This window comes from Panonychus citri, unplaced genomic scaffold (assembly GCF_014898815.1).
Source record: "Panonychus citri isolate SS breed McGregor unplaced genomic scaffold, ASM1489881v1 Contig00139, whole genome shotgun sequence".
NCBI classification, from domain to species: domain Eukaryota; kingdom Metazoa; phylum Arthropoda; class Arachnida; order Trombidiformes; family Tetranychidae; genus Panonychus; species Panonychus citri.
Genome location: NW_026515544.1, coordinates 3,149,241 through 3,173,229, shown reverse-complemented (window position 1 = coordinate 3,173,229; position 23,989 = coordinate 3,149,241). Strand labels below are relative to the sequence as shown.

General features: G+C 32.7%; 7 protein-coding genes and 1 pseudogene across 8 annotated transcripts; 6 read left to right on the top strand and 2 right to left on the bottom strand.

The window, feature by feature from the left end:
- The first annotated feature begins 24 nt into the window (after positions 1 to 24).
- On the top strand, positions 25 to 1,615 carry LOC128394444 (phosphoserine aminotransferase-like; annotated as a pseudogene).
- Positions 1,616 to 1,825: 210 nt separating this feature from the next.
- LOC128394434 (leucine-rich repeat-containing protein 15-like) lies at positions 1,826 to 3,375 on the top strand. Its single transcript, XM_053354759.1, has 2 exons — positions 1,826 to 2,307; positions 2,416 to 3,375. Exons 1-2 carry the CDS (start codon positions 2,183 to 2,185, stop codon positions 3,350 to 3,352), a joined length of 1,062 nt encoding a protein of 353 aa, XP_053210734.1. The 5' UTR covers positions 1,826 to 2,182; the 3' UTR covers positions 3,353 to 3,375.
- On the top strand, positions 3,369 to 4,341 carry LOC128394447 (protein-cysteine N-palmitoyltransferase HHAT-like). The gene is given in 3 exon segments (XM_053354772.1): positions 3,369 to 3,502; positions 3,505 to 3,592; positions 3,656 to 4,341. Coding segments are annotated over 3 exon segments (522 nt in total). The 5' UTR covers positions 3,369 to 3,486; the 3' UTR covers positions 4,074 to 4,341.
- Positions 4,342 to 4,719: 378 nt separating this feature from the next.
- Positions 4,720 to 6,381, top strand: LOC128394036 (uncharacterized; the record flags this gene model as incomplete). Its single annotated transcript, XM_053354271.1, has 2 exons — positions 4,720 to 4,828; positions 4,911 to 6,381. Coding segments are annotated over 2 exons (1,005 nt in total), but the record flags the coding sequence as incomplete, so codon positions are not given.
- Positions 6,382 to 7,314: 933 nt separating this feature from the next.
- On the top strand, positions 7,315 to 16,655 carry LOC128394421 (serine/threonine-protein kinase Genghis Khan-like). Its single transcript, XM_053354743.1, has 8 exons — positions 7,315 to 8,821; positions 9,049 to 11,861; positions 11,938 to 12,487; positions 12,586 to 12,693; positions 12,796 to 13,217; positions 13,288 to 13,381; positions 13,464 to 15,740; positions 15,874 to 16,655. Exons 1-7 carry the CDS (start codon positions 8,023 to 8,025, stop codon positions 13,583 to 13,585), a joined length of 4,908 nt encoding a protein of 1,635 aa, XP_053210718.1. The 5' UTR covers positions 7,315 to 8,022; the 3' UTR covers positions 13,586 to 15,740; positions 15,874 to 16,655.
- Positions 16,656 to 17,837: 1,182 nt separating this feature from the next.
- Positions 17,838 to 19,847, top strand: LOC128394035 (peroxisomal acyl-coenzyme A oxidase 3-like). Its single transcript, XM_053354269.1, has one exon. The coding sequence runs from the start codon at positions 17,838 to 17,840 to the stop codon at positions 19,845 to 19,847; it is 2,010 nt and encodes a 669-aa protein (XP_053210244.1).
- An 18-nt stretch (positions 19,848 to 19,865) lies between these two features.
- Positions 19,866 to 20,997, bottom strand: LOC128394437 (bis(5'-nucleosyl)-tetraphosphatase PrpE [asymmetrical]-like). The gene has a single exon (XM_053354762.1). The coding sequence runs from the start codon at positions 20,861 to 20,863 to the stop codon at positions 20,009 to 20,011; it is 855 nt and encodes a 284-aa protein (XP_053210737.1). The 5' UTR covers positions 20,864 to 20,997; the 3' UTR covers positions 19,866 to 20,008.
- Positions 20,998 to 21,717: 720 nt separating this feature from the next.
- LOC128394432 (28S rRNA (cytosine-C(5))-methyltransferase-like) lies at positions 21,718 to 23,525 on the bottom strand. 2 transcript variants are annotated; one of them, XM_053354755.1, is made up of 4 exons: positions 23,370 to 23,525; positions 23,088 to 23,224; positions 22,643 to 23,010; positions 21,718 to 22,577 (listed from the first exon to the last, which is right to left on the bottom strand). In XM_053354755.1, exons 2-4 carry the CDS (start codon positions 23,214 to 23,216, stop codon positions 21,761 to 21,763), a joined length of 1,314 nt encoding a protein of 437 aa, XP_053210730.1. In that variant the 5' UTR covers positions 23,217 to 23,224; positions 23,370 to 23,525; the 3' UTR covers positions 21,718 to 21,760. The 2 variants fall into 2 exon arrangements, with proteins under 2 accessions (XP_053210730.1, XP_053210731.1); XM_053354756.1 differs by having other exon boundaries at positions 23,088 to 23,256; positions 23,370 to 23,492.
- Positions 23,526 to 23,989: the final 464 nt, after the last annotated feature.

The following is a 23,989-nucleotide window of genomic DNA, read 5'->3' as shown; positions in this document are numbered from 1 at the left end:
AAAGAGTAACGAGCGACCCCTTGCGTCGAGATATTTGAACTTCCACAATAACATTAACTCCTCTTACTTTTTGATTAACATTGAAATTGTTTCTCTTGCTGATTCTAATTAGTATTCAGTAATTAGCTTAATGTTGTGTAATAATCAATGTATGTTTCTCCTTTTTGAGATGTTTCCATCAATCGCTCTTGTTGCCTAATCTAATCGGAGTATTTATTGTGTAGATAAAAACATGAATATGATGTTGAAGGTTATTCTTACTTGTGCTGGACCTTCAAGATTACCTTAAGAGGTTAGTGATTAATAAATTGTCTCTGAAAAAAAGAATAAAATTTATTCTATTTGTTCATTGTTGCTATGCATTTGATTTTCTCTTTGAATTTTTTGTTCTATTCTTTTTAACCCTTTTTCTTTTTGTGTCTCTTTTTCGGTTTATAGAATTTGGTAAAAGCTGCAAGTGAATTACTTAATTATGAAGGATGTAGTATTATGGGTAAGTAAACGTTAATCTTTCGTCAATTGTCATTCTAATTGTAACCAAGATTAATCTGTTAATCTCTTCTCTTTCTTTCAGAGCTTAGCCATAGATCAGCTCAATTCAGTAAGATAATCACTGAGGCGGAAAATGATTTAAGGGAATTATTGTAAGTATTTGTGTTCTTCTATTGGTTTACAATTGAATTAATTTCTCTTTGGTTAACCTTTAAGGTCAGTGCCAGACACTCGTGTGATTCTCTTCTTTCAAGGAGGTGGAACTGGTCAATTCTCGGCAATCGCCATGAATTTATTATCTAATCCCAATGAATCTGCCGATTATCTTGTCACTGGTTCTTGGTCAAAAAAAGCATTTGAAGAAGCCTCAAAATATGGTAAAGTGAAACAAACCAATCCACCAACCAAAGTTTTCACCTCGATGCATCTACCTGGTATACATCACCGGATGCCAAGTACGTTTACTATTGTGCCAATGAAACCATTCATGGAATTGAATGAATTACCTAAAAGTGTCATCTAATTTTATGACTCGAGCTGTTGATGTTTCGAAATACGGTTTAATCTTTGCTGCAGCTCAGAAAAACATTGGAATCGGTGGATTAGCGGTTGTCATTGTTCGTAAAGATTTAATTGGTAAATCACTACCAATTACTCCAGTTACTTATGATTACAAACCGATGTTTGATGACAATTCACTTAACAACACTCCACCTTGTTTCGCGTTAGAATATATCGTTTTTCATTTCCAAATCATGATCAATTATATCAATTTCTAATTGTAAATCTTGGTTTGGTATCACTAAGCCTAAATACGAGGCTGAGATTCGTGAATATTATTGGATGAAGGAACAGGAGAAGAAGAAGAAATCAATTGAAGCCGAGGAATTTGCTGGATGGAAATCTGATGGTGATTATGTTGATTCTCGAGACTCAGTTGAATTGATTAGAAAAGATTTAGTGTAACTTTCACCTGAAACAAGATGACTTTAGGTCATCAGGATGGTACCAATCTCATTTCGTCCATTAATTGTGCTTAATTTACACTCCAATCCATCAATTTACAAGCTCTAATCAAGTGCTTTCCAAAAACCAGCTCAATATACTTTGCATTCATTTTTAACTCAAATTATTCACAACCAATTTAACTAACAATCAACTATCATTTCGAATGGTTTTATAGTTGCTAAGTTTTATAATTACTATTAACCAAATTTAAGGTAACTAAGCTTTTATCTTAAATTGTATTAATATTTACTAAACTCTAATTGTGTTTACCTTTTCTCTTCATCTAATTTTTTTGTTTCTAGTTCGCATTTGAATTGGGTAAGAGAATTAAAATTTTCTTTTCTTTCATTAGATGATTATATTGATGAACAGAAAATTACAATTATCTATGGATGTGTGATCTCTGAGAGAGTGGCAGAAATTATCATGGCGGTGATTATATGACAACGAGAAAAATAGTGGATTTTTATAATAACATTGCCAACTCTCTTTTCCCTCTTCTTTTTGTATATGTTATCTTCTTGTTAATCATATTCATCTAATTTTCTTTTTTATTTTATCTTCTTCTTTTTTCCCCTCTACTCATCATCTTTTATTCTCTGGTCGCTTCCCATCATCATCATCGTCAATGGCAATTATCGGAATTCTTGGTATTATCATTCAACTCTAATTGTGATTATTTATGTTTCTCCTAAAAAGTTACTACTTTAATACTTTTCCATCATCAAATGTAAACTGTGCCATCAACAAGGAGAAAAAAACTACAATCATCATCATCATTGTTAAAACAATAGCAATAATCAATCAGTAATTACACAATTCAAGTGAAAAACATGCTTGCAACTAATTTTAGTAAAATCAATCTCTGATAATTTTAATTGTTAACTTATTCTTGTTGCTTCTCTTATCACCAAGATTACTAATTGGATTACCTGTTGATTCAAATCGTCCACCTGATTGTCCTGATCATTGTCAATGTTTGAAAACTTCGGACATTCTTACCGATGGACCTGAGGGTTGGCAAATTGTTTGCACAGCAATTGGATTAACATCTATTCCTGATTACAATATTATTCAATTACCTCGACCCATTTACACCCTAGATTTTGATTTTAATAGTATAACTTACCTGAGTGTCTTTGAAAATGTTTCAGAGATTCGTTACCTTGATGTATCCAACAATGAAGTCGCCAAAATTGAACCTCGAGCCTTCACAAATTTACCTAATTTAATTATTCTTAATTTAAGTTACAATCAACTAATTGAACTACCAAGTTCCATATTTGAACATTTAGTTCACCTTAATTATCTTGATCTAAGAGGAAATCATTTAAAATATTTACCTGTCCACGTATTTTCATCACAATTATCTTTGGTTAGTTTAAGTATTGGAAAAAATTTCATCGATCGTCTGGAACTTGGATTATTTGATGAAAATCTTCACCTTGAAACTCTTGATCTTTCAGAGAATCAATTATTCTTCTTGCCTGTTAATCTATTATCCAATAATATGATCCTTAAAACGGTTGATCTATCAGCCAATTCTTTTGATAAAATACCCTTTGAGACTCTCCAAGGGATACCAAGTCTTCAAACTCTAATCCTCGATGAGAATCCACTTCGAAAACTAAATCATCAATCATTTCCACCTCTTCCGCATCTCGCAAATCTGAGCATTCAACATATGCCCTTTTTAAGGTCAATCGACGAGGTCACCTTTTCATACCTTTGCTCTCTTGAACGGATCACAATTGCTCACAATCCAATGTTGGTTTCAATTGATCCTGATGCTTTTCTGGATATGCATAAATCTCCTAATTGCTCCAAGTTGAAAGCTTTTCTATCTATATAGTTCTATATAGTTTTCTATCAAAACAGTATCTTTGTAATATTTGTAAATATTTGTAATTCTTGCTTTAATTCTTATTCTTCACTTAATTACTGTTACTTAAAATATACTCATGTTACTCAGAAGCTTTTGGTAATATGGACGGAATTTCCTTGCACCTCCGCCCAAATGTGTCTCAACGATTCACTTATCCTCTGATCTTTGGCGACACTTTGACCGTGGACTTCATCTTTGGCTTGTCAAGTAAGAATGGCTTGTAAATTTAATTTAATTGTTACAATAATTTCTTTTGATTTTTCCCCATAGATACTATTACAAACCAATTCTTTCCCTTGGTAGTAATATTTTGGTCAAAATTTTCGCAATGTCCATTTGCTTTTCAATAGTCGCCGTTTGGCATGCACTTAGTGGCGATGTAATTGTTTGGTGTATGCTCAATTTCTGTGCTGTTGCAATCGAATTAACTGGAATTAACGTTCGACGATTATTTTTCAATAATTTTGAAACACAATTATCAACCAAAGCAATTAAAAGATGGAAATCACTGATTGCTGCTCCATTTTATATCATAATGATAATTACAAACACTTTTTTCTTGGCCAACACTCAAATTGGACTTCACTTATTTAAGAAAGTTTTATTCTCATTCCCATATCCAGCTCTTCCCGTTTTAATAATCGCATACACAGCCTGTCATGTGTCTATCGAATTGAAAGAATTTTAATTTAAATCAAAAGAGAAAAGAAAACAAAGGCCAATACAAATCATCAACAATCAACAAATCTCATAAACGAAAATCAAAACTTTCACTTCCTTGTAAACAAAAAAATCTCTCGCTATTATTATTGTTAACTAATGTCAACTATTCATTCATATTTAACTTTTCAAAATCTATTCACCCTAATCATTGGTAATATTTGTCATAATTATCAACATTCTATCTCAGTGACAATTAATTCATTAGCAATAAACTGATTAACTGATAAACAAAATCTAAATTCACTTGATCATTTTGACAGAAAAGAGTAACGAGCGACCCCTTGCGTCGAGATGTTTGAACTTCCACAATAACATTAACTCCTCTTACTTTTTGATTAACATTGAAATTGTTTCTCTTGCTGATTCTAATTAGTATTCAGTAATTAGCTTAATGTTGTGTAATAATCAATGTATGTTTCTCCTTTTTGAGATGTTTCCATCAATCGCTCTTGTTGCCTAATCTAATCGGAGTATTTATTGTGTAGATAAAACATGAATATGATGTTGAAGGTTATTCTTACTTGTGCTTGTGGATTCATTAGTTGATCTTTAATTGTGAATGATTAACATGTTCACTGAATTAATTTTCTTTGTTGGTAATTTTTCACTCGATTGAAAACTTTCTCATCTCTAAACGAATTCATCTGATGACAATTACAACCATTCTCTTGATTCTTTATGATGTCAAACTGTTGAAGAGAATTGCTAACCTTGAGCCAAGTAAGTTAATTACTATTACTTAATTTCTTTGGTAAATATTGATTCTAATCTTTGATTTTTTTTCTCCTTCCTTTTTAATCAGCGAAAATAATCTATTCTTCTAGTCTATGTTTTCTACCTACTTGGCGTGATGATTTAAACACATCTGAGTCTAATTGTTTTGGTAATTGTTGTGCGACTAGTAAATTTGATCTCAACTCGGATTTTAATTGTATTGTCTCATGTAGACCATCATTAATCAGTTTCTTTAAACAATCCAATGTTTTCTTCACCTTTCTACCGGTCAAAATAATTCCAGAGGCAAGAAAAAAAGTAATTTCAATTTCTCTCTATGGTTATGCTGATCTGTATCTTAGAAACTCAATCAAAGTGATTCATAATTACAAGAAATTACTCCCCGATTGGATTTGCCGTTTTTATGTTGGATCAGATGTATCGCCTCTTTTAATTAATCGCCTTATTCATGAAGGTGCTGAGGTGATAATTGTTTACCAGAATCAGCCCAATGGTGATAAGGATAAGTCAAAGATTCCAAGTTTCCATGGTATGTTTTGGCGCTTCTTTGTCAGCGAAGATGAGAATGTTGATCGTTACCTGGTTAGAGATTCGGACAGTTTACCAATTCAACGAGAAATTGATTCGATTAATTCTTGGATTAGTGAGGCGAAAATGTTTCACGTTATGAGAGACCATTTTGAACATGCGACCGAAATTCTTGGCGGTTTGTGGGGTGGAATAGTTAATTTGAACCAATTCAATTTGTCTTCTCTTTATGAGATATCATTGATCGATGGATACGATCAATTAGATGGAATTTGGATTGATCAATATTTCCTTCGATATTATGTTTGGCCTATTGTTCGGGAAAATATGACCTGTCATGTTTCTTATAGATGGTGGGGAGTTGATTCAACTGGATGTAAAGATTTTCCAACTCAAAGAATCGGCAATCAATTTGTTGGAGCCAGTCAATCATAATGGTAATTGAATCAAATTGGAAAACATCATGATCATCAATGAAAATGAAAATTTTAACCATAAGACTGAGTTTTAATTACAATCTGATTGGTCAGAAAAATTGATCCGGAACCAAAGAATTGAATGTATCAAGGAAATCATTTTAATCACAGTTACACAATTGAAAGAAAATGATTATATTTCCGTTGATTACCACTGGTAATTAACCCAAGGTTCATATTTAGCCAAAATATTTTCAACGTCATCACAATCAAGATTTTTCTGTACATTGATTGTTACAGTTAATTGTATGTAATGGTATATTCAATCATTTTTCTGATCAACCAGAAAAGAAACTACAATGAAATTGACTATTTAATTTCCAACATTGAAAATGTTAATATCTGCTCTATGTTAATTACATGGATGATAAAAGTAATTCATTAATGATCTTAATTAATGGAAACAATTAACATATGATTAAGAAAACGATAGAAAACAAAACTTGCTCTTTTCACGATTTTCTCAACTCATTGAATTGATTTGCAGATGAGAAATTGTCTTTATCATGTTGATGAAATTCTGTGAAAAAGAAACTGTAACAATATATTTTCTCCAATAATTAGCGAGAAAAATTGAACAATTAACTCAATTTCTCACTAATTGTATCTTTAGGTGGCTTATACCTTCAAAATGACAATTGTTATGAGTCAATTGTTAGATGGAACCAATTACAATTATCTCAAGTTGATTATAAAGGAATTATGAGATCAGTTGTTATTAGGTTAAAGATTATTAATCGAATGAGATTAAAATTTTCTTCCTGATCAATCAAAAAAAAAACAGAAACAACAATTAGATACATTATATGATTTCCAACATGAAAGTTAAACTCTTCAGGTTTCTCAATCCTTCCTTACCTTTAAGAGTGTAATTTATTGATTATTGATCATTAATGGTTTTCAAAAATTGAATCTTAACACGATGCCAGAAGAGATCAATTATCAACCAAGTTAAAATAAAACAATTGATTTAAACACAATCAAAATAAACAATCAATCAAGATGATGATGGTCACCAAAGTGTCAGAAAAAATGTAAACACAACAAGTCTCATAGTCTGATTGAAATATAAAATACAATAAGAATTAAAGATTAACAATTACGAGTAAAAGTAGAAAGATTATACTAAGAGATTGATTGATTAAAGAATTGAATTAGATAATAATTAGATTAATAGTGATCAACAAGATAATACAATTAACACAAAAACAAATACGAAGATGGTTAAGATTGAAGAGGGAACATAATTATTGTTGGAACACTTTTCTAATTTAAGTTGATGATCAAGTGTTTCTCTGTTAATTACATGAATCATTGGAGAATCATAATTAAAGAACAAGTATTTAATTATAATTAGAAGATAATCTCACATGATTAAGGAAAAGAGAAAATGTTTGAAAACAGATGACAATTCGCTTGGAACTTAATGATCGGTCCCTTTTCTTTTTTTTTTGTTGAATTTTTTTTTTCTTTTTCTTTTTGCTTCTGTTGTTCTCTCTCATCATCTTCTTAATTTAAAATTCATTAACTTTATTTCTCATTATGATGTTGATTAAATTGTGTGCGAATAAGAAGATAATCTTTATGGACATTTGATATTCTCCATCAGTGATCCTCCTTTTCCCCATTCCACCTTTATCATTACAACAACATCTTCAAGTGTATTATCCTTAACATCATCAATTTGATTCTTCATCACCGTTAACCTCAGTCTTCATCTCTACTCTTTTTGCCAGTCAGTTTTTTTTTGTTGGTTCTTTTCTATCATCATCATCTTTTTCTTTTTTTTCCTTTCTCACTTTAACATCTTTTCTACATATGCAGTGAAAACACTATTCTAATCCATGGATCTATCCAGATAATCTTACTTTCTCTTATTCATCTTTCAGTTGTATGTGTGTGGGTTGTTTATGCCCCTGAATTTTATTCTGTTTTCGCCTATTTAGTTTTTTGGTTGAAATTCACATTCAAGAGAAAACAAGAGACTGAGAGAGATAAAGAGAGAATATTTACCTGAGATTATCTCTCAATAGGCTTGTGTTTCTATTCTGTTTTTGCTGCTTCTTTTTATCTCTCTACCTTGTTTCTTGTTTCTTGTTTTTGACATTATCTGTTAATGTACATAACCCCACCAACACCAACAACAACACTACCAGCAGCATCTTCAACTTAATCATGTCTTCAGCCAGTTCACCTGAGGTTAACAAAGAAGGTCTCAATAATAATAACAATAATAATAATTTGGCCAACAACTTTAATAACAATCAAATTAGAATGTCACAATCACAGTCACAAGAGTCACAAAATAATTTATATCAAGGACTTCGCCGTCATCAACTAAATCAGTCACAACAACAACAACAATCAATGCTTCCACCAGCAATACCAAATAAAACAATCAGTTCATCAATCAGTTTATCAAAAAGATTTTCAGAGTTACAAACTCTATTATCCATGGGACCAACACTTTTTGATGGTAAATCAATCAATTGTGAACTTTTATTTGATGTTCTTATTGCGGTTTACTATGAATGTCAGCGTGTAATTGCCACAACTCGTAGTAAAGAGCAGCAGAAATTTTGTGAATCGATTAAACCCTTTCTGGACAGATTAAAAGAATTACAATTAAAGGCAATCGACTTTGATACAATCAAAATAATTGGACGTGGTGCTTTTGGTAAGGTGGCCCTGGTTAAGGGTAAAGAGGATGGAAATGTTTATGCGATGAAAACGCTCAACAAATTGGAGATGTTGAAAAGAGCTGAGACAGCTTGTTATCGAGAGGAAAGGGATGTATTGCTCCATGGATCGGAAGCCTGGTTTACTAAGCTTCATTACGCTTTTCAAGATGAAACAAATCTTTATCTTCTAATGGATTATTATTGTGGTGGCGATTTGTTGACCCTTTTAGCCAAATACGATGAAAATTTTCCCGAAGATATGTCCCGATTTTACACCGCTCAAATAGTCTTAGGTTGGTTATTTTTCCTCACAGAATTAACTCTTTTGTTATCACTATTATTCAATCAATATTTTATTACACTACAGGTTGTTAATCAATCTATTTTTATTTGTATTACCAAGAAAGAATATTTTTGTTGCTCATTAATATTTTCCCTTTTTTTTGTTCCTTCCTCTCTCTCTCTCTCTTTCTCCTCCCTCACTTCTTGATTCCTTTCTGTTGAAATCATCATCATATAGCACTTTCCTATCTACATGATATGGGTTACATTCATCGAGATGTAAAACCTGATAACATTTTAATAGATTCACATGGTCACATCCGATTAGCAGATTTTGGTTCATGTACTAAGGTTACACAACTTCGTAAGGATGGTCACTTCACAATAGCCGTTGGTACACCGGATTATATTTCACCCGAAATACTTAAATCTATGGAGGGTAACCGTAATACCGGTTTACTTTACTCTTTTGAGGTTGATTGGTGGTCATTAGGAGTGGTCATTTTTGAATCATTGTATGGTGAAACACCATTTTATGCAGAATCGTTAATTCAAACTTATTCAAATATCATGAATCATAAGCATTGTTTCAAGTTTCCAGTTAACGCTCAGGTAACTGATGAAGCAAAGGATCTCATTTCTAACCTGATCTGTGACCAAGCTCATCGTTTTAAACGTTTAGATCAGTTTAAATCTCACCCATGGTTTACCGGTATTGATTGGGATCACCTAAGAGAAATGAAACCACCCTATCAGCCTAAAGTAATAGGACCAGAAGATACATCTAACTTTGATATTGATGATTCAGCTCCACCGACAAATAATAAGTTTGACAATTTAATTGCACCTACAACCAAAGACTCTCTGCTTAATGTTCACCTTCCCTTTGTTGGATTTACTTGTACTTTCAATACGAGTAAAAGTAGATCACAATCATCTTCATCTTTACCCTCATCATCATCACCAACATCATCTGAACAACAAAATGGAAGTAAATTATCACCATCTTTTTCTGAATCCAATCCTCCACTTTGTGTAATTGATTCAGCTGGTTCAAGAGATTCATCAACCATTGGTAAAAAAATTGATCCCACTGCTTATGCTAAATTGGAAAATGAGCTTTGGATCGCTCGACATGAATGGAGTGAACTTTCTGTCAAGTTGAATGAACTGAGAAAAGAAAAAAATTCAATCTCTGCTACTTTAAGGGTAAAAGAAGAAGATTTGGAACGAAGTTTGGAAAAGATTATTGAATTACGACAACAGTTAAGAAATGCTGATAAAGTTAAACGGCAACAGTTAGAAGACATGATACAGATCCAGAGTGAACTTGAAAAGGAAAGACAGTTACGCCAGGAAATTCAAGTAGAAACAAAAGAATCGGAAGCAAAATTGGCTCATCTGGAAAAACAATTGTCAAATATTGAGAAACAGGAGCAGCAAAACAATACATCCAATATGTCTAATGGTCCAAATGAAAAGGAGAAATATTATCTTGCTCAAATTGCTGATTTAGAACAAGAAGTTCTTCGATTGAAAGGTGAAGAAGAAGAAAGAATCGCTTCCATAGCTCATAAATGTCATGTCGAGGAACTTGAGCAACAAGTTCTCCAATTACAACAACAACAACCCCACTGGGAGAGGCAAATAACTGAGATTATTGACTGGGTCGGAAATGAAAAGGAGGCACGGAACTATTTACAACAAATGGCCGCCACTATGACAAAGGAATTAGATACACTTAAACATCATCATCAACTTCAACAAATTCAACAACAACAACAACAAAATGCCAATCAACAACGTGCCAATGAAGCTACTTCTAATAACGACAGTGGCCATGGTTCAAGTGTCCATGCATATGTCCCAAAAGAAGCCGTTAATCCAAATTATACAACTTGGCAAGAGAGAAGATCAGCTCGTGTTGATAAACAAGAATTGTTACAATTACAGTTTGAATTAGCCAATGAAATTGAAGATAAACAAAGGATACAAGATGATTTAGCCAAAGCACAGAAAGAGATTTCTCTACTTAATGGAGATTTAGCTGAGTTGCGAATAGAAATTGCGAAATTGAAGAATCAGCAAACATTCAAAAGGCTGAGTAATGATTCATCAATGTTATTTGGATCATCAGTTAATTCTCGACGAATCTCAGCTGGTAAAATGATGGAAGAAATTGAAATGCAACTTGGACGAATAGGAATGACCTCACCAATGGGTGATTCGGATACAAGTGACATCGAATCGGAAGATGCTTCTCCCTCATCATCAGCTGGTACTCGATCTCGAGGTGCTATTAGTGGTGCAGGAAGTTCAATGGAACCTCAATTATTATTATCACAACAATCAAATTTCCCAAGTAAACAACAACATTCATTTATTGTTCGCACTTTTGTTGCACCATTGAAGTGTTTCCATTGTACATCTTTGATGATTGGTTTAATTAGACAAGGTCTCATCTGTGAAACCTGTGGATTTGTTAGTCATATTGCCTGTGCCTCTCAGGGTATTCAACTGTGTCCCTGTGATGACACAAGCCAACGTCCTCAAGGAATTGATCCTTCACGAGGAATCGGTACTGCATATGAAGGATACGTTAAGATACCAAAGGCTCGGGGTGGAGTTCGTAAAGGCTGGATCCGTATGTTTGTCGTTGTCTGTGATTTTAAGCTTTTCCTTTACGATCTTTACTCTAGTAGTGATAATAATTATCCTTCCCATGGTTCTCATGGAAGTGGTTCTGGGTCTGGAGTTGATGGTACCCTTAGTGGTCCAACAGTTACCCCGCCGGTTTCCGTAAACACTGTTATCGATATGAGAGATGAAAGATTTTGTATAAGTGGAGTCCAAGAATCTGATGTTATCCATGCTAATAAGAAAGACATACCCTGTATATTTAGAATCACAACATCCATGGTTTCAAATAGGGTTGATCAAAATTTTACCCAATTAATGTTGACCGATAAAGAGGTTGAAAAAAACCGATGGATTGATGCTCTTCACGAACTACATCGAATCATCCGACGAAATAAACTTAGTTATCGAAATGTAAGTAACTAGAAATGAAAAATATCGAATTTGATTGAACAATTTTTTCTTCCCTTTCTTTTCGATTGGTTTATAGCCGCTCAAAGCTTATTCTGTCCTGAATTCCTACCAAATATCTGCCCTTCGACATCACAACGACATCAATAGTTGTTGTGTTATCGATGAGACTCGACTACTTATTGCCTGTGATGACTGTCTCCTTTGCTGTGACCTGGACATTTGCACGGCAAGACGATTAACAAATTCCAAGAGAATCGTTCAATGTCACTACTCTCTGAATGATCAACTGATAATTGTTTTAGCTGGTAAACAAAGACATATCAAATTAATACCAATCAGAGGCCTTGACAACGATGGTATTGAATGGATAAAAATACCTGAAACCAAAGGGGCAAATCTTTTCGCTGTTGCCAATCTCCCCACCACTACTTATATTTGTGTTGCCATTAAAAAGACTCTAATCCTTTATGAGATTACCCGTAAAAGAACCCGATATAATCTATGGAGAGAAATCCAATTACCTCTTTTAATACAAACTCTCTCAATTGTGGACAATATGGTTTCCATTGGTACCAAATCTAGTTTTGTTGTTTATCAGATTAACCATCGAGAACAACCTCCACTTTGTAAGTTTTTTTTTCTCTTCCTCTTTTATATTCATTCATCGATTTGGTTTCCACAATTATTTAATCTTCAATCTCATTTTTCTCCCTGATTATCATAGATTTGGTTAATCAAGAATGTCAAGAATTATCTTTCTTAATCCAAAATCCAATTGATGCTTTACTTTCAAGACAAATCAATGAAAATGAATGGATACTTGTTTTTGCTCGTAAGTTATTTCTTTGGACCTAAATCGCGATTGTTCTGATTAATGTAAATTTCTTTTAAATAATCTAATTAATGGATGAAAATTTCTCTCTTTTTTTCCTAGCCTATGGAGTTTATGTTGATTCATCTGGAAAACGTACACGACCCATTGAACTTCAATTCCCATCTCAACCAAGTTATGTTGCCTCCTTGGAAACCGAGATAAATAATAAACAAGTTCAATTACTTTTAGCCTTTGCTCCAACTCATATCAATGTTTTTGATCTTGAAACCACCGAATGGATTCAAACAATTAACCTTAAGGCAACCAAACCTCTCCATCAACACGGTAAAGGTTATCTTTTAGGTTTAACCAATGCCAATGATTTCCCAACGCTTGTCCAATTTGTACCAACAATCAATGGGTCACATCTTTTACTTCAAGCCAAAGGTGATGATAGTAAACCCTTCTTAGTCAATGGGTCCACTGTAGCCCAGCGGATTATTCAGACTGCAGCAGGAGTCACTGGTGATGTACCAAGAAAGGTAATCAAATTATAAAATTATTTTTAAACAAATCAACTAATCGTACATTTTATAAATTGTTTACAAATAGACACCAAGATTACCAATCAGTGGTCCGTCTGATTTCAGCCATATCTCACATCTTGGACCTGGCGAGGGTCCATTTAGTTCAAAGATTATCGATCGTAAGTATTACTCATGTTTACTTTTACTTACATCTAAATTAATAATCCAATCTTAATAACTTTTCTGTTTCCTTAATAATAGTTAAATCGAGCAATATTGCATCTAATCAATCAAAGAGTGTGGCCAATCGCGATACCTGTGGACCTTCTCGTCGAGATTCTACCTCCAGTAGCCAGTCATCAGTCAGTCCCTACAAATTTTAGAAAATCCCTTTTTTACAAATACATTAATTACTGTGTATATCTGGTTTATTTATAAATTTTCTTCTCACTTGATTTGTACATTATGGAAAACACAAAATCCTACCCCTTCTCTCGTTCCCACCCTGGAAAAGATCAACCAAATTTCCTCCCTCCAACGAAAGCTAATAGTTACCAATTACACATCAATCTCAAGCACTACCATTTCTTAGGAAAAGAAACAAAGACAATTTATTGAACTCACAATCAAGCTACGAAAAAAGATGCATGTACTATCATCACACCAACTGATATTGGATAGTCCAAATTGAAGCTTTAACAACACACACACACACATACACACAAACAAACACAATTAATAATAACAATCGTTTAATTGTAACAAGACAACAAAACAAAAACTAATGAAAATAATTAAGGTTTACAAGTCACTCTTTTCATATCTTTACCATATTCATCTGAGATCAGTTTTTCCCCAATCATCAAAAGCCTTCCACCGATAATTTCCTCCTTTAATTAACAAGAACAAACAATTAACACCATGAAAACCTCATCATCATCATTAACAATCATAATCATCAAATTGGCTTAATTAATAGAGAGAGAAATGATTTAAATTGCGCCTTAAATTTTCCCTTTTTTGTTTAACTGTTAATTTAATCCAACAAAAGAAATTACCATCGAGAGTAAACAACATTTAACACTAAACATGATTAAATTGAATTGAATTAAACGAGAAACTAATTTAAAAAATTGTTTCCCAATTAATTAGCAATTTCAATTGAAAGGAAACAATTTTCTATTAAAATTTAATTCGGTTGGATAACAATCAGACTGCCAAATGAACAATTCTCATCTCGACAAAAAGTAATTGATCTTAATTATGTTTTTCCCTTTACAAATGAACAACAATTAAATTACAACCAAGGTAAAATTTAACAACAATTAACCGATAAACCAGGAAATCAAAGTTAAAATCAAATTTACAGTTAGAAAATAATGATGATTTAATAACAAGAAGTACAATTAACTTGACAAGTAAATCGATTCAATTTAGATTATTGAAGGGAAAAGGTTAAATAATAAAAGTTAATCATCGCTAATCGTAAACAATTAAGTTACAACTTTAACCTTAATCGTCAAATTAAAAACCAAAGTAATTGAAAGTTAAATGGTTTGGTTGAGTTGATTGACCATCACGAGCAACAATTCATAACCTTCATTCAAGGTCATTTTATATTCATTTCTCATTTCAGAGTCAATTATCTTGAGGTCAAAGGGTAAGTGACCGATCAAATTGATGATACTGATTGTTGTTTAATTGTATTTATACTTTAAATTGATTAAAAAACGTTAAACTTTCCTGATTCCTTAATTTCTCTGAGTCTAAATCATAAATATTTCATGAAAGTTTTCATTACGTTGACATCACATTGTTTTAATCTAAATTCTGAGAAAAAAAGTGTTGACAATTTATTTAATCAATCAAAAGTCGAGGCATCAATATTAATACAATGGATTAGTACTGAGCGAATAATAAATATTGATAATAAGGCGATAATCACACAGCTATTAATCAATTGATTGATTGTCATACAATATACACAAAATAATACACTGATAAAATGTAATATTGGCCCAATAATTACAATAAGATTTATAATTTATAAGATGATAAATGTTATGATCTTAGCCCAGAGAATCAACAAAATGTAGACACAGTGATTAGTTAATTGTTGATCATTTTAATCAACTAACTTTTTTCTTCTCGAGTTTAATTTCTCTATGTAAATCTATTGATTAACATTGATTTTAATTGAAACAATTCAAGGGCATATAAAACGTTCTCGATCTTTGAATTTATAAACTCATTTGTACTTTAATGTTCAAGGGTCTCGAGATATTAGGACAATTGTTCGTAAGAGTTAAAAAACGCCCGAATCTTTTTAATCAATCGTGGAATCGATCAATCAATTACCAAAGATCAATTATTTAGAAATCGGGGAAGATTAAAAAAAGAATATATAAAGAAGGTTAAACAATACTATTATTAACTAACTCGATTTCAAATCTATTCTTTTAATTGTTGTTAATTTATTCCAGGAAATAATCATGAACCATTTCTTAGCTGTAACTTTTGTCGTCGTCATTTCATCATGTAAGTATTAATACATTTACTTATGTCAACCGTACTCATTAGTAAATTTGACGATTAAATTTTTTTTCTCTGGGAATCTAAAGATGAATAGATTGTACTAATTGTTTCGATTTCTTTTTTTTTCTTTCGTTAGATTATTGTGATGCTCTTTGGAGTGGATCTAAATTTGGTGATTGGGCTAAAGGAAAGGCTCCTTGTGAGGTTTGCATGTCTGAAGTCATATCGGATATAACTGATTTGAGATTAGCTCAAAATGAGTTCTTACCTGAACTTAAGGAGCGTTGTAGTAAATACCCAACTCCTGAAGGATCTTGCGATTCTTATGTTAAAGTATTCGAGGCTTCATTTGACCTTCTTATCGAACGGCAAAGTAGAGCGCAAGGACTCTGTGCTTACTATGGTGTCTGTGAAGCTAATTCAACCCTCGACATTAGTTTACCAAATCTTCCCGCTGCTCCAGTTACACCTAAACAAAATCCTCCCAAAGTTTATGATAAGGCCGTTTGCAAGGAATGTAAAGATATTATCGCTGCGGTCACTTACATGGGCGCTGGAAACTATGCTAATACTTTCGCTGCTCTAGCTGAAAATGGTTGTTTGTGGTGGATGAAAACTGACGCAGTTCCAAGTGAAGAAGATTATAAAAAATGTTCCGACCTTAACTCTGTTTATTTCAATTCAATCACCGATAATATGATCGACAAAACTACTCAGAACTATTTGTGTTGGGATCTTTTCGATGTCTGCGAACCATCAGAAAAACCAAGTGAATTGAAATTACCATACGGCCAAAAATCAACCCATTAACCAACTAATCATTTCTTAATTGAAGAATCATAATGATAATTGACAATCAATATCAATTGTCTATTCCAATTGCTATTGAAAAATAAATAATTTCTCTGCAGTAACAAACTATCTCACAATTATTCTGGTTCTCTATCAACCAAAGAGTTGAATATGATTACTGATTATCTGTTAATGTATTTTTTTCATTTACGATTCGTGAACTCGTTTGAGGTTAGGCCACGAAAAGAAGATTGAACTTTGTCGCGAGTTCGAAACAAAAGTCGAACCTGATCTATCAGATTCGAAGTGAATGAAAAATCAAATTTTACGAAAAAAACGACAGATCATTTTCCTTTTTCATCGGTGATTATGATTAACTTTCAATTACAATTAAACTATTGATTATGTCTTAGTTTCAATTGTCAACAATCAGATTAATCCTTTGCATTTCTGTTGTTAATCAACTAACTTAAATTAAAAAGCAAGTTGAAAAACGGTTCATGATCATCAAAGTAACAATTAAAATCAGTTAAATTTTCAGAAATGTGAAAATCTAATCACATTTTTCTGCTTTAAGTTTAATTAGTTGAAAAAAGTAACAATTAAAACGTGAATACTAAATGAATTATTATCCCAAGGAACATGAAAATTGTGTGTTAATTAATTGTGATCAAATTTAACAAAGAAAAGTTTAAATCATGAAGGAAAAATTTGTCAAATCAATTGACTAATTTAAGATTGGTGTTAATGATTAACGGTTGGTGATGATTACGATGAAAAATTAATACATTTTGAAGGTAAGGAAAAGTTAATTGTAAGGAAATGATATAATAATTATAGCAATTCTAATGAACAGACGAAGCAAAGTAATCAAGCGAATCAGAATGTTAACAATTAACTGAATTAAAATACAATAATAAAGGTAAGCAAGTGAAAAGGAGTTGACTAAATAAGACATGAAACTAATTTTCATGTATTGTAACTGCAGTCAGTTAATTGTTAGTTGGAAAATCAAATCATCTTTATCTTTGCGAATCAACAATTTAACAAAAGTCACTCACAATTAAAACTCTTCTTGTTGATTCAGACATTTGCAGCTATTGACATTTGATCAGTTTCATTCAAATTGTGATTGTGACTATTTTATTGGATTCGTTTTGTATTTTTGTTTCTGTTGATTCTTGTTTAATTGTTATCATGTTTTCATCAACTGAATTAAATGTTGATCTTGTTGCTGATTGTCTACCCGATTGGCCGAAGGGTCCGCTTGATGAGTGGCGGTCAAGGGCAACCTTTGATTGGAAGATGATGAAACTTGTTCTCGAAGGTGATTATGTTATTCGTTATAAGAATCAAATTTGGTCCATGTTAAGATCAGATCCCGTTTTCCATCAAAATCCTTGGGACGAGTATAGTCGAGATGAGGAGAGACAATTAACTTTTGCTCGATTGAAGCATTTAGTTGATTATAAATTGTCTTCCGAAGATGAAGATCTAAGTCAACCTTTTAGGATTCCAACTTTTGTTCAGGCAATTGGTCAGTTTTCTTGGTCTTTAATTGTTAAACGGACACTTTCCTATGAATATTTTGTTCTTGCCTGTAAATCTGATAAAAGCGGCCGCAATTCAGAGTTAATTGTCGATGTGATGAACTTTAAAGGCCTCGGAGCTCTCAGTATAACGGAACTGGCACACGGAAGTAACACCAAGGCATTGAAAACATCGGCAACTTTTGATCCAAAGGATCAGTGTTTCATTTTTAATACTCCAAACTTGGAAGCGACTAAAGTTTGGTCTGGTGTTTTAGGCCAGTCGGCAACTCATGCGGTCGTTTTTGCTCAACTCTACACAGAAGATGGTGTTTGCCATGGATTACACTCATTTCTTGTTCCTGTTCGTGACTCAACCACATTTGAAACCTTTCCCGGGATCGTCATCGGCGACATGGGCGCAAAAGTGGGTCTTAATGGGTTAGACAATGGTTTTATGACCTTCAACAACTATCGAGTACCAAAGTCAGCCTTGCTTAGTCGCAGCTCAGATGTTACAGCGGAGGGAAAGTACATCTCTCAGGTCAAAGATAAAAGCGAAAGAATCGGCTCAACTTTGGGTGTCCTTTCATCAGGTCGCTTGTTTATTATCCAATTTGGTGTTACCAATATGCAGTCAGCGTTGACCATTGCAATTAGATATTCAGCTATTCGTCGGCAGTTTGGTCCAGCGAATGGCGAGGAAATACCAATAATCGACTATCAAAGTCAACAATGGAGGTTAATACCTTATCTAGCGGTTTCATTTGTGTTCCATAACTTTTTTGGCTCATTTTATCGTGATTTCGTTCAGTTTTACTTGGCCAAAATGGTTCGCGTTCCTGGCACCGATATTTCCGCCATGGGTGCTGAGATTCATTCACTGTCTTCAGTGGGCAAGGCAATGGTCACCTGGATAGCCATGGATACAATTCAAGAGTGTCGGGAATGTTGTGGTGGATATGGTTACTTGAAAGCCGCTAGATTTGGTGACCTGAGAAATGACCACGATGCTAATGTCACTTACGAAGGTGATAACAATGTCCTCCTTCAACAGACAAGTAACTATCTGATTAAATACTACAAGGAAAAGGTTGAAACGGGAAAACCAATCAGGTCACCTTTTGGTTCGGTTAATTTTATTGATTCAATTGATGCAATTATGGATAAAAAATCAAATAACAATCAACTTAATGATATAACCGGAGTGTTAAATGCTTACCAATTTCTTGTTTGTTATTTATTACGTTTAAGTTACTCTAAATTGTTACGAAAAACTGAACAATTAGGTGATCAATTCGCCGCTAAAAACGCAACTCAAGTTTACTATTTACGAAGCTTATCAATCGTCTTCTTTGAATTAGAAGCTCTTAATCGTTACCAATCATTTCTAATCAATTTTAATCATGCACCCAAAGAGATAATTAAAGTTCTCAAACAATTAGGTCTTCTTTATGGTCTTTGGTCAATCGAGAAACATTTATCGATACTTTATGAATCTGGTTACTTGTCACTTCCAAAGTCACAATCAACTGGAAGTGAATTGATTACCGGAACCCCGACGATAATCAAGGAATTGATTCTTCAATTGTGTTATGATTTAAAGGATAATTCAGTTGCTTTGGTTGATTCATTTTCTCCACCAGATCATATCCTTAATTCATCATTAGGATTATCCGATGGTAAAATTTATGATAACATATTTTCCGCTTTAAAAAATGCCAAAGGCGCTTTTGACCGACCAGAATGGCTCGAGGAATTAACTGTAAATGTTAAACCGAAGTTGTAATAATCGTAAATCAACTAATTAACTTAAATAAATAGTTCAAACTCATATGATATAATTTAAGAAATACATTAATGTGTAGCAATTACTTTTGAATAAGTATTACATTGTTAGATTATCAAGATTTAAATTGAACTTTTTTTTTCGGTTAAACGATTTGATTTCTAATCGTTAGCGCCTGTAATTGGTTGGTAAACTTTCTTGGCGTTGATTGTGATATAAGTCCCTTTTCTTGGACCCTGAACGAAGATCGCTGTTAATTGTTTACCATAAACACATCCAGTGTCCAGTCCAGTCGCTAATCGATGTAGTTGATGACCTCTTTTAGCGTCATGCCCAAAATAAACGTGATTAGGACCATTCCAAAGCGATGCCCATGGTTCACCCTCCTTTCCTTGTCTAACTGGGATATAAGAATTAGATGAATCATCTTTAATCAAATTCCTCATATTAACCATATCAAATGGTTGATTGTCTTCCAAGGGTAAACCAGGAATTAAACCAGCGTGAACAATTGTTATATTTAAAGCAGGTAATGTTAGAGTATAGGGAAGATTAATGAGGAAATTTAATTGTTGTTCGTTTAGATTTTTAATCCATTCGTAAACGGGTTGGGATGTTTTCGATTCTTTTTGCAATTTAAGATATTCTCTAATTACTTTCTCATCATGATTACCACGAATGCAGATACAATCCTTTGCTTCATCACTCATTAGGTATTCTAATACCTGTAAATGTTTCTCTCCTTTGTTTACCAAATCACCGACAAATATTTTCAATATTTTACTATTATTATCGCGATGAGCACTTTGGATACACTCGAACATCTCATCGAAACAACCATGAATATCACCAAGAATCAGAATCTCATCGTAATTATCGGTGAAGCTTTTTTCCAATGTCCGGTGTAACACTGGTGGAAGAGGAATATCCCATGGATGGATTGATTTACTAATTTGACCAGTGGAGAAGAATCTTGATCGAACCAAATAGAATAGATTAAATAGCATCCCAGACATGGTGGATGATTAGTTGATTGTCTGGATTAAGAAACAACAAGAAAAACACAAGAACAGAAAAGCTTTTGAAACAGAGAATTTCAATCAGCTGATTAAAGGATAACGTTTAAAGAGGAAGAGATGAAGAGGAAGAAGAGGAAGAAGAGAGAACAGCAAATCAGCTTCAACAGCCAAAGAAATGAAATATAATTAAGGAACAATTTGGAAAGTTAATTTGAAGAATTAAGCAAAAAGTTGTCGATTAATTGTGAATAGAAATAGTAAAAAAAAAGTTCGGATAATCAAAAGGCAGTCAAAGTCTTGATATTTTTCAGTTTGATTTTGATCTGTCGATATGGAGATTTCGAGACCTTAGATGGGAAACAATCAAGTGTCGAAGATAATTAACACGTTTACACGAATAATATGGACAGTAGACACATCGATACTTGAAATGGTTTTTGTAGAACTTCAATAATCTTTTATATTCTTCTTTGGCTGAATTGACCAAAATGGTTGAATTTTCAAGTTTTCGTTTAAGTCGTAACCTAAGTCGTTCTAATCGTTTAAGTTCAGAAGTGAGTTGATCATTTGAAGATCGAGAAGAAACTCTTGAATGATCTTCTTGGTTTTCTTGATCTTCCATGATTACAACAATTAATTAGACTAAAAGACGAGAAAAGGAAAGACTTGGCCAAAAAGTAAGGATATTATGAGGTTCTACATAAAGATAATGTAGAAGAACTAACGTTTTTGATAATTAAACTCAATAATCTCGATCTGATCAATCATAGAATCTTTGAGTTTAAAATCCTCAGACTAAATAAATTTATCTTGGTCGTTGATTAACTAAACCAGTTGATGATTTTTTCAGGTTGTTAATTTTACAACTTTTTAATTAGATAAATTGTGGAAAATTTAAATTTTGTTTTTCCGTTTCTTTCCTTTCGATTTGACATTTGCTTTTATTCGTTCAAATAAACAGAAGAAAAATCCTCGGGTCAAAAGTGTTTTATCCGATCTAATTACTTTGTCTGCAAACGGGAATGTAGATTCACTTCTCATAGGCCAATCAGGCATTGGATCAACAATCTGATAATTAGCAGCTTCAGGTGATTCATTCATTGCAGTTGAAATGACCACTTCATTTTCAAACATATCAACTGAACATGTTGAATAGAGTAACTTCTTGGCTCCCAAAGTGAACGCTGTTTTCAACATGAGAGTCTGAAAACCGGCGAGTTTACCTATTCTGTGAGTATCAACCTGATCTCTGGACATTTCGGGCCGCCCTGTTCCGGAACATGAAGGATCTAAAAGAAGGACATCAATATCTTCACCAAGATACTGTGAAGCAATTTCAATAAAATCACCATGAACTGTTTTACAACATTTAACACCAAGTCGATCCAATAGAACCTTCATTTCACCCAATCGATTTGAATCTCTATCAATTGATACAATTTGACCTTCGTTTTTCATACAAGCGGCCATAGCTGCGGTTTTGGTTCCAGGAGCACAACAAACGTCCAGTATGTTCATGTTTTCTTGTAATCCCATGGCTTTAACAGCTAATAAACTGGCCTTATCTTGGATGATTATCTTTCCCGATTTATAAATGTCCAAACATGTCAAGTATTTGGTGGCAGCAGGTCGGAATACAAGAAGCTCATCTTGAAAATGAAAATCTCTCATGAAACTCCTCATCTTTAAAGCATGACAATTAGTCACAAAACTGGAAAACAAATTTAAAAATAAAATTAATCATTTGAAAATTGTTAAAATTCAATTGTTCGTTACGTTTCAAAGCAATCACTTTTCGTTTCATTGTGATTAAATCCATTGCAAAGTAGAACTGGAATTATCTCTTCAATCTGAGTTTTCAATTTATTTATTCGCAAATAAATATGTGTTTGAGTTTCTTGCTGACGGGCTTTCATTGATGCTAATTTCCTTCTATGCTCGACAATAAAATCAGTCTCAGCAATTCCTTGAGGTAAAGAGTAAAGAGCAACTTTCCGTTCAAATATTAACTTTCCAAGTAACACCGATAACAAATATGGATCAAGAGCCTGTTGACTTTCATCAATACAGAACTTTTTCATCTTATTGATGGATTCTTTATTCTTTTCAGCATTGATAGCTAAAGCATAAATTGCTTTCTTTTCCTAAACGAAAAAAAAGAAAAGAATAAAGAAAAGAAAGAATCATTAGTAAATCGCTAAAAGAAAAAAATATTAGTTACCAAGGGAGAAAGAGAATCCGATAAATTGGAGATACATTTTTTCAAGCTCAGTTTTTTAGTATCAATTCGTTTAAGAATCAAAGCAGCTTCCCGATATTTAGTTTCAATTGTAGTTAAATCAGTTGTCATTTTTTGAACTGAAATAATTAACCAAACAGAGAAAAAAAATCTGATGAGTTTTGAGAAAAAATTTCAAGAGAAAAATATAAGATCAAGTAACAAATGGAAAAACAAAACTTAGAATTAACATAAGAACATTTTAAAGATTATAATCATACTCACAGTTAATTAACAAAGTACGTTACTTAATGAGGTATAAAAAAGAGCAAATTAAATTAATAAATGGTAACAATTAAGAGACAATTAATTGTAACATGTGAGTTGAAACATCAACACAAACAAAACGTTTTAAAGGTAAGTAACCATAGAAACAGTTCACAGCGGGAAGTTTAAATTCTATTCTCAAAAACAGATGGCGCAGCTATCGCTTTTCTTTTCATCATTCAGTTTGGCTCAAGAACTTAACTTAATCATGTATGTTAATTGTTAGTTAATTTCTCATTAAATTGATACAATTATTCTCGAGGATTTAATTTCATTCGTTGAACATTCACTCGATACATTTTTAATTGTGTTCGTATACATGAAACATCCACAAAAAAACCTCGAATTTCATTTGATTGTTTTGAATAATTTTCCGTGGACTTTGAATTTTGATTGTGACTATAGTTTGGTTATTAGTTTAAAATGTTTATTAACTTTCCTCTCAAGTAGAAAAAAAAATAACATAATTTGGATTAACACTTGACTAACAATTAATCTAATTGTTAATTAAATAATTAAGTTTAATTTAACTTAGTAATCATGATTAGATGATGATTTGACAACTAATTGATGATTAA

Coding starts and splice junctions, on each gene's coding strand:
- LOC128394434 (XM_053354759.1), top strand. CDS start 2,183: ATGTTTCTCCTAAAAAGTTACTACTTTAATACTTTTCCATCATCAAAT. Junction 2,308..2,415: donor ACAATAGCAATAATCAATCA/GTAATTACACAA, acceptor CTTATCACCAAG/ATTACTAATTGGATTACCTG.
- LOC128394421 (XM_053354743.1), top strand. CDS start 8,023: ATGTCTTCAGCCAGTTCACCTGAGGTTAACAAAGAAGGTCTCAATAAT. Junction 11,862..11,937: donor ATAAACTTAGTTATCGAAAT/GTAAGTAACTAG, acceptor ATTGGTTTATAG/CCGCTCAAAGCTTATTCTGT. Junction 12,488..12,585: donor TCGAGAACAACCTCCACTTT/GTAAGTTTTTTT, acceptor TGATTATCATAG/ATTTGGTTAATCAAGAATGT.
- LOC128394035 (XM_053354269.1), top strand. CDS start 17,838: ATGAAACTTGTTCTCGAAGGTGATTATGTTATTCGTTATAAGAATCAA.
- LOC128394437 (XM_053354762.1), bottom strand. CDS start 20,863: ATGTCTGGGATGCTATTTAATCTATTCTATTTGGTTCGATCAAGATTC.
- LOC128394432 (XM_053354755.1), bottom strand. CDS start 23,216: ATGACAACTGATTTAACTACAATTGAAACTAAATATCGGGAAGCTGCT. Junction 23,011..23,087: donor CGGATTCTCTTTCTCCCTTG/GTAACTAATATT, acceptor TTTTTCGTTTAG/GAAAAGAAAGCAATTTATGC. Junction 22,578..22,642: donor AAAAGTGATTGCTTTGAAAC/GTAACGAACAAT, acceptor TTTGTTTTCCAG/TTTTGTGACTAATTGTCATG.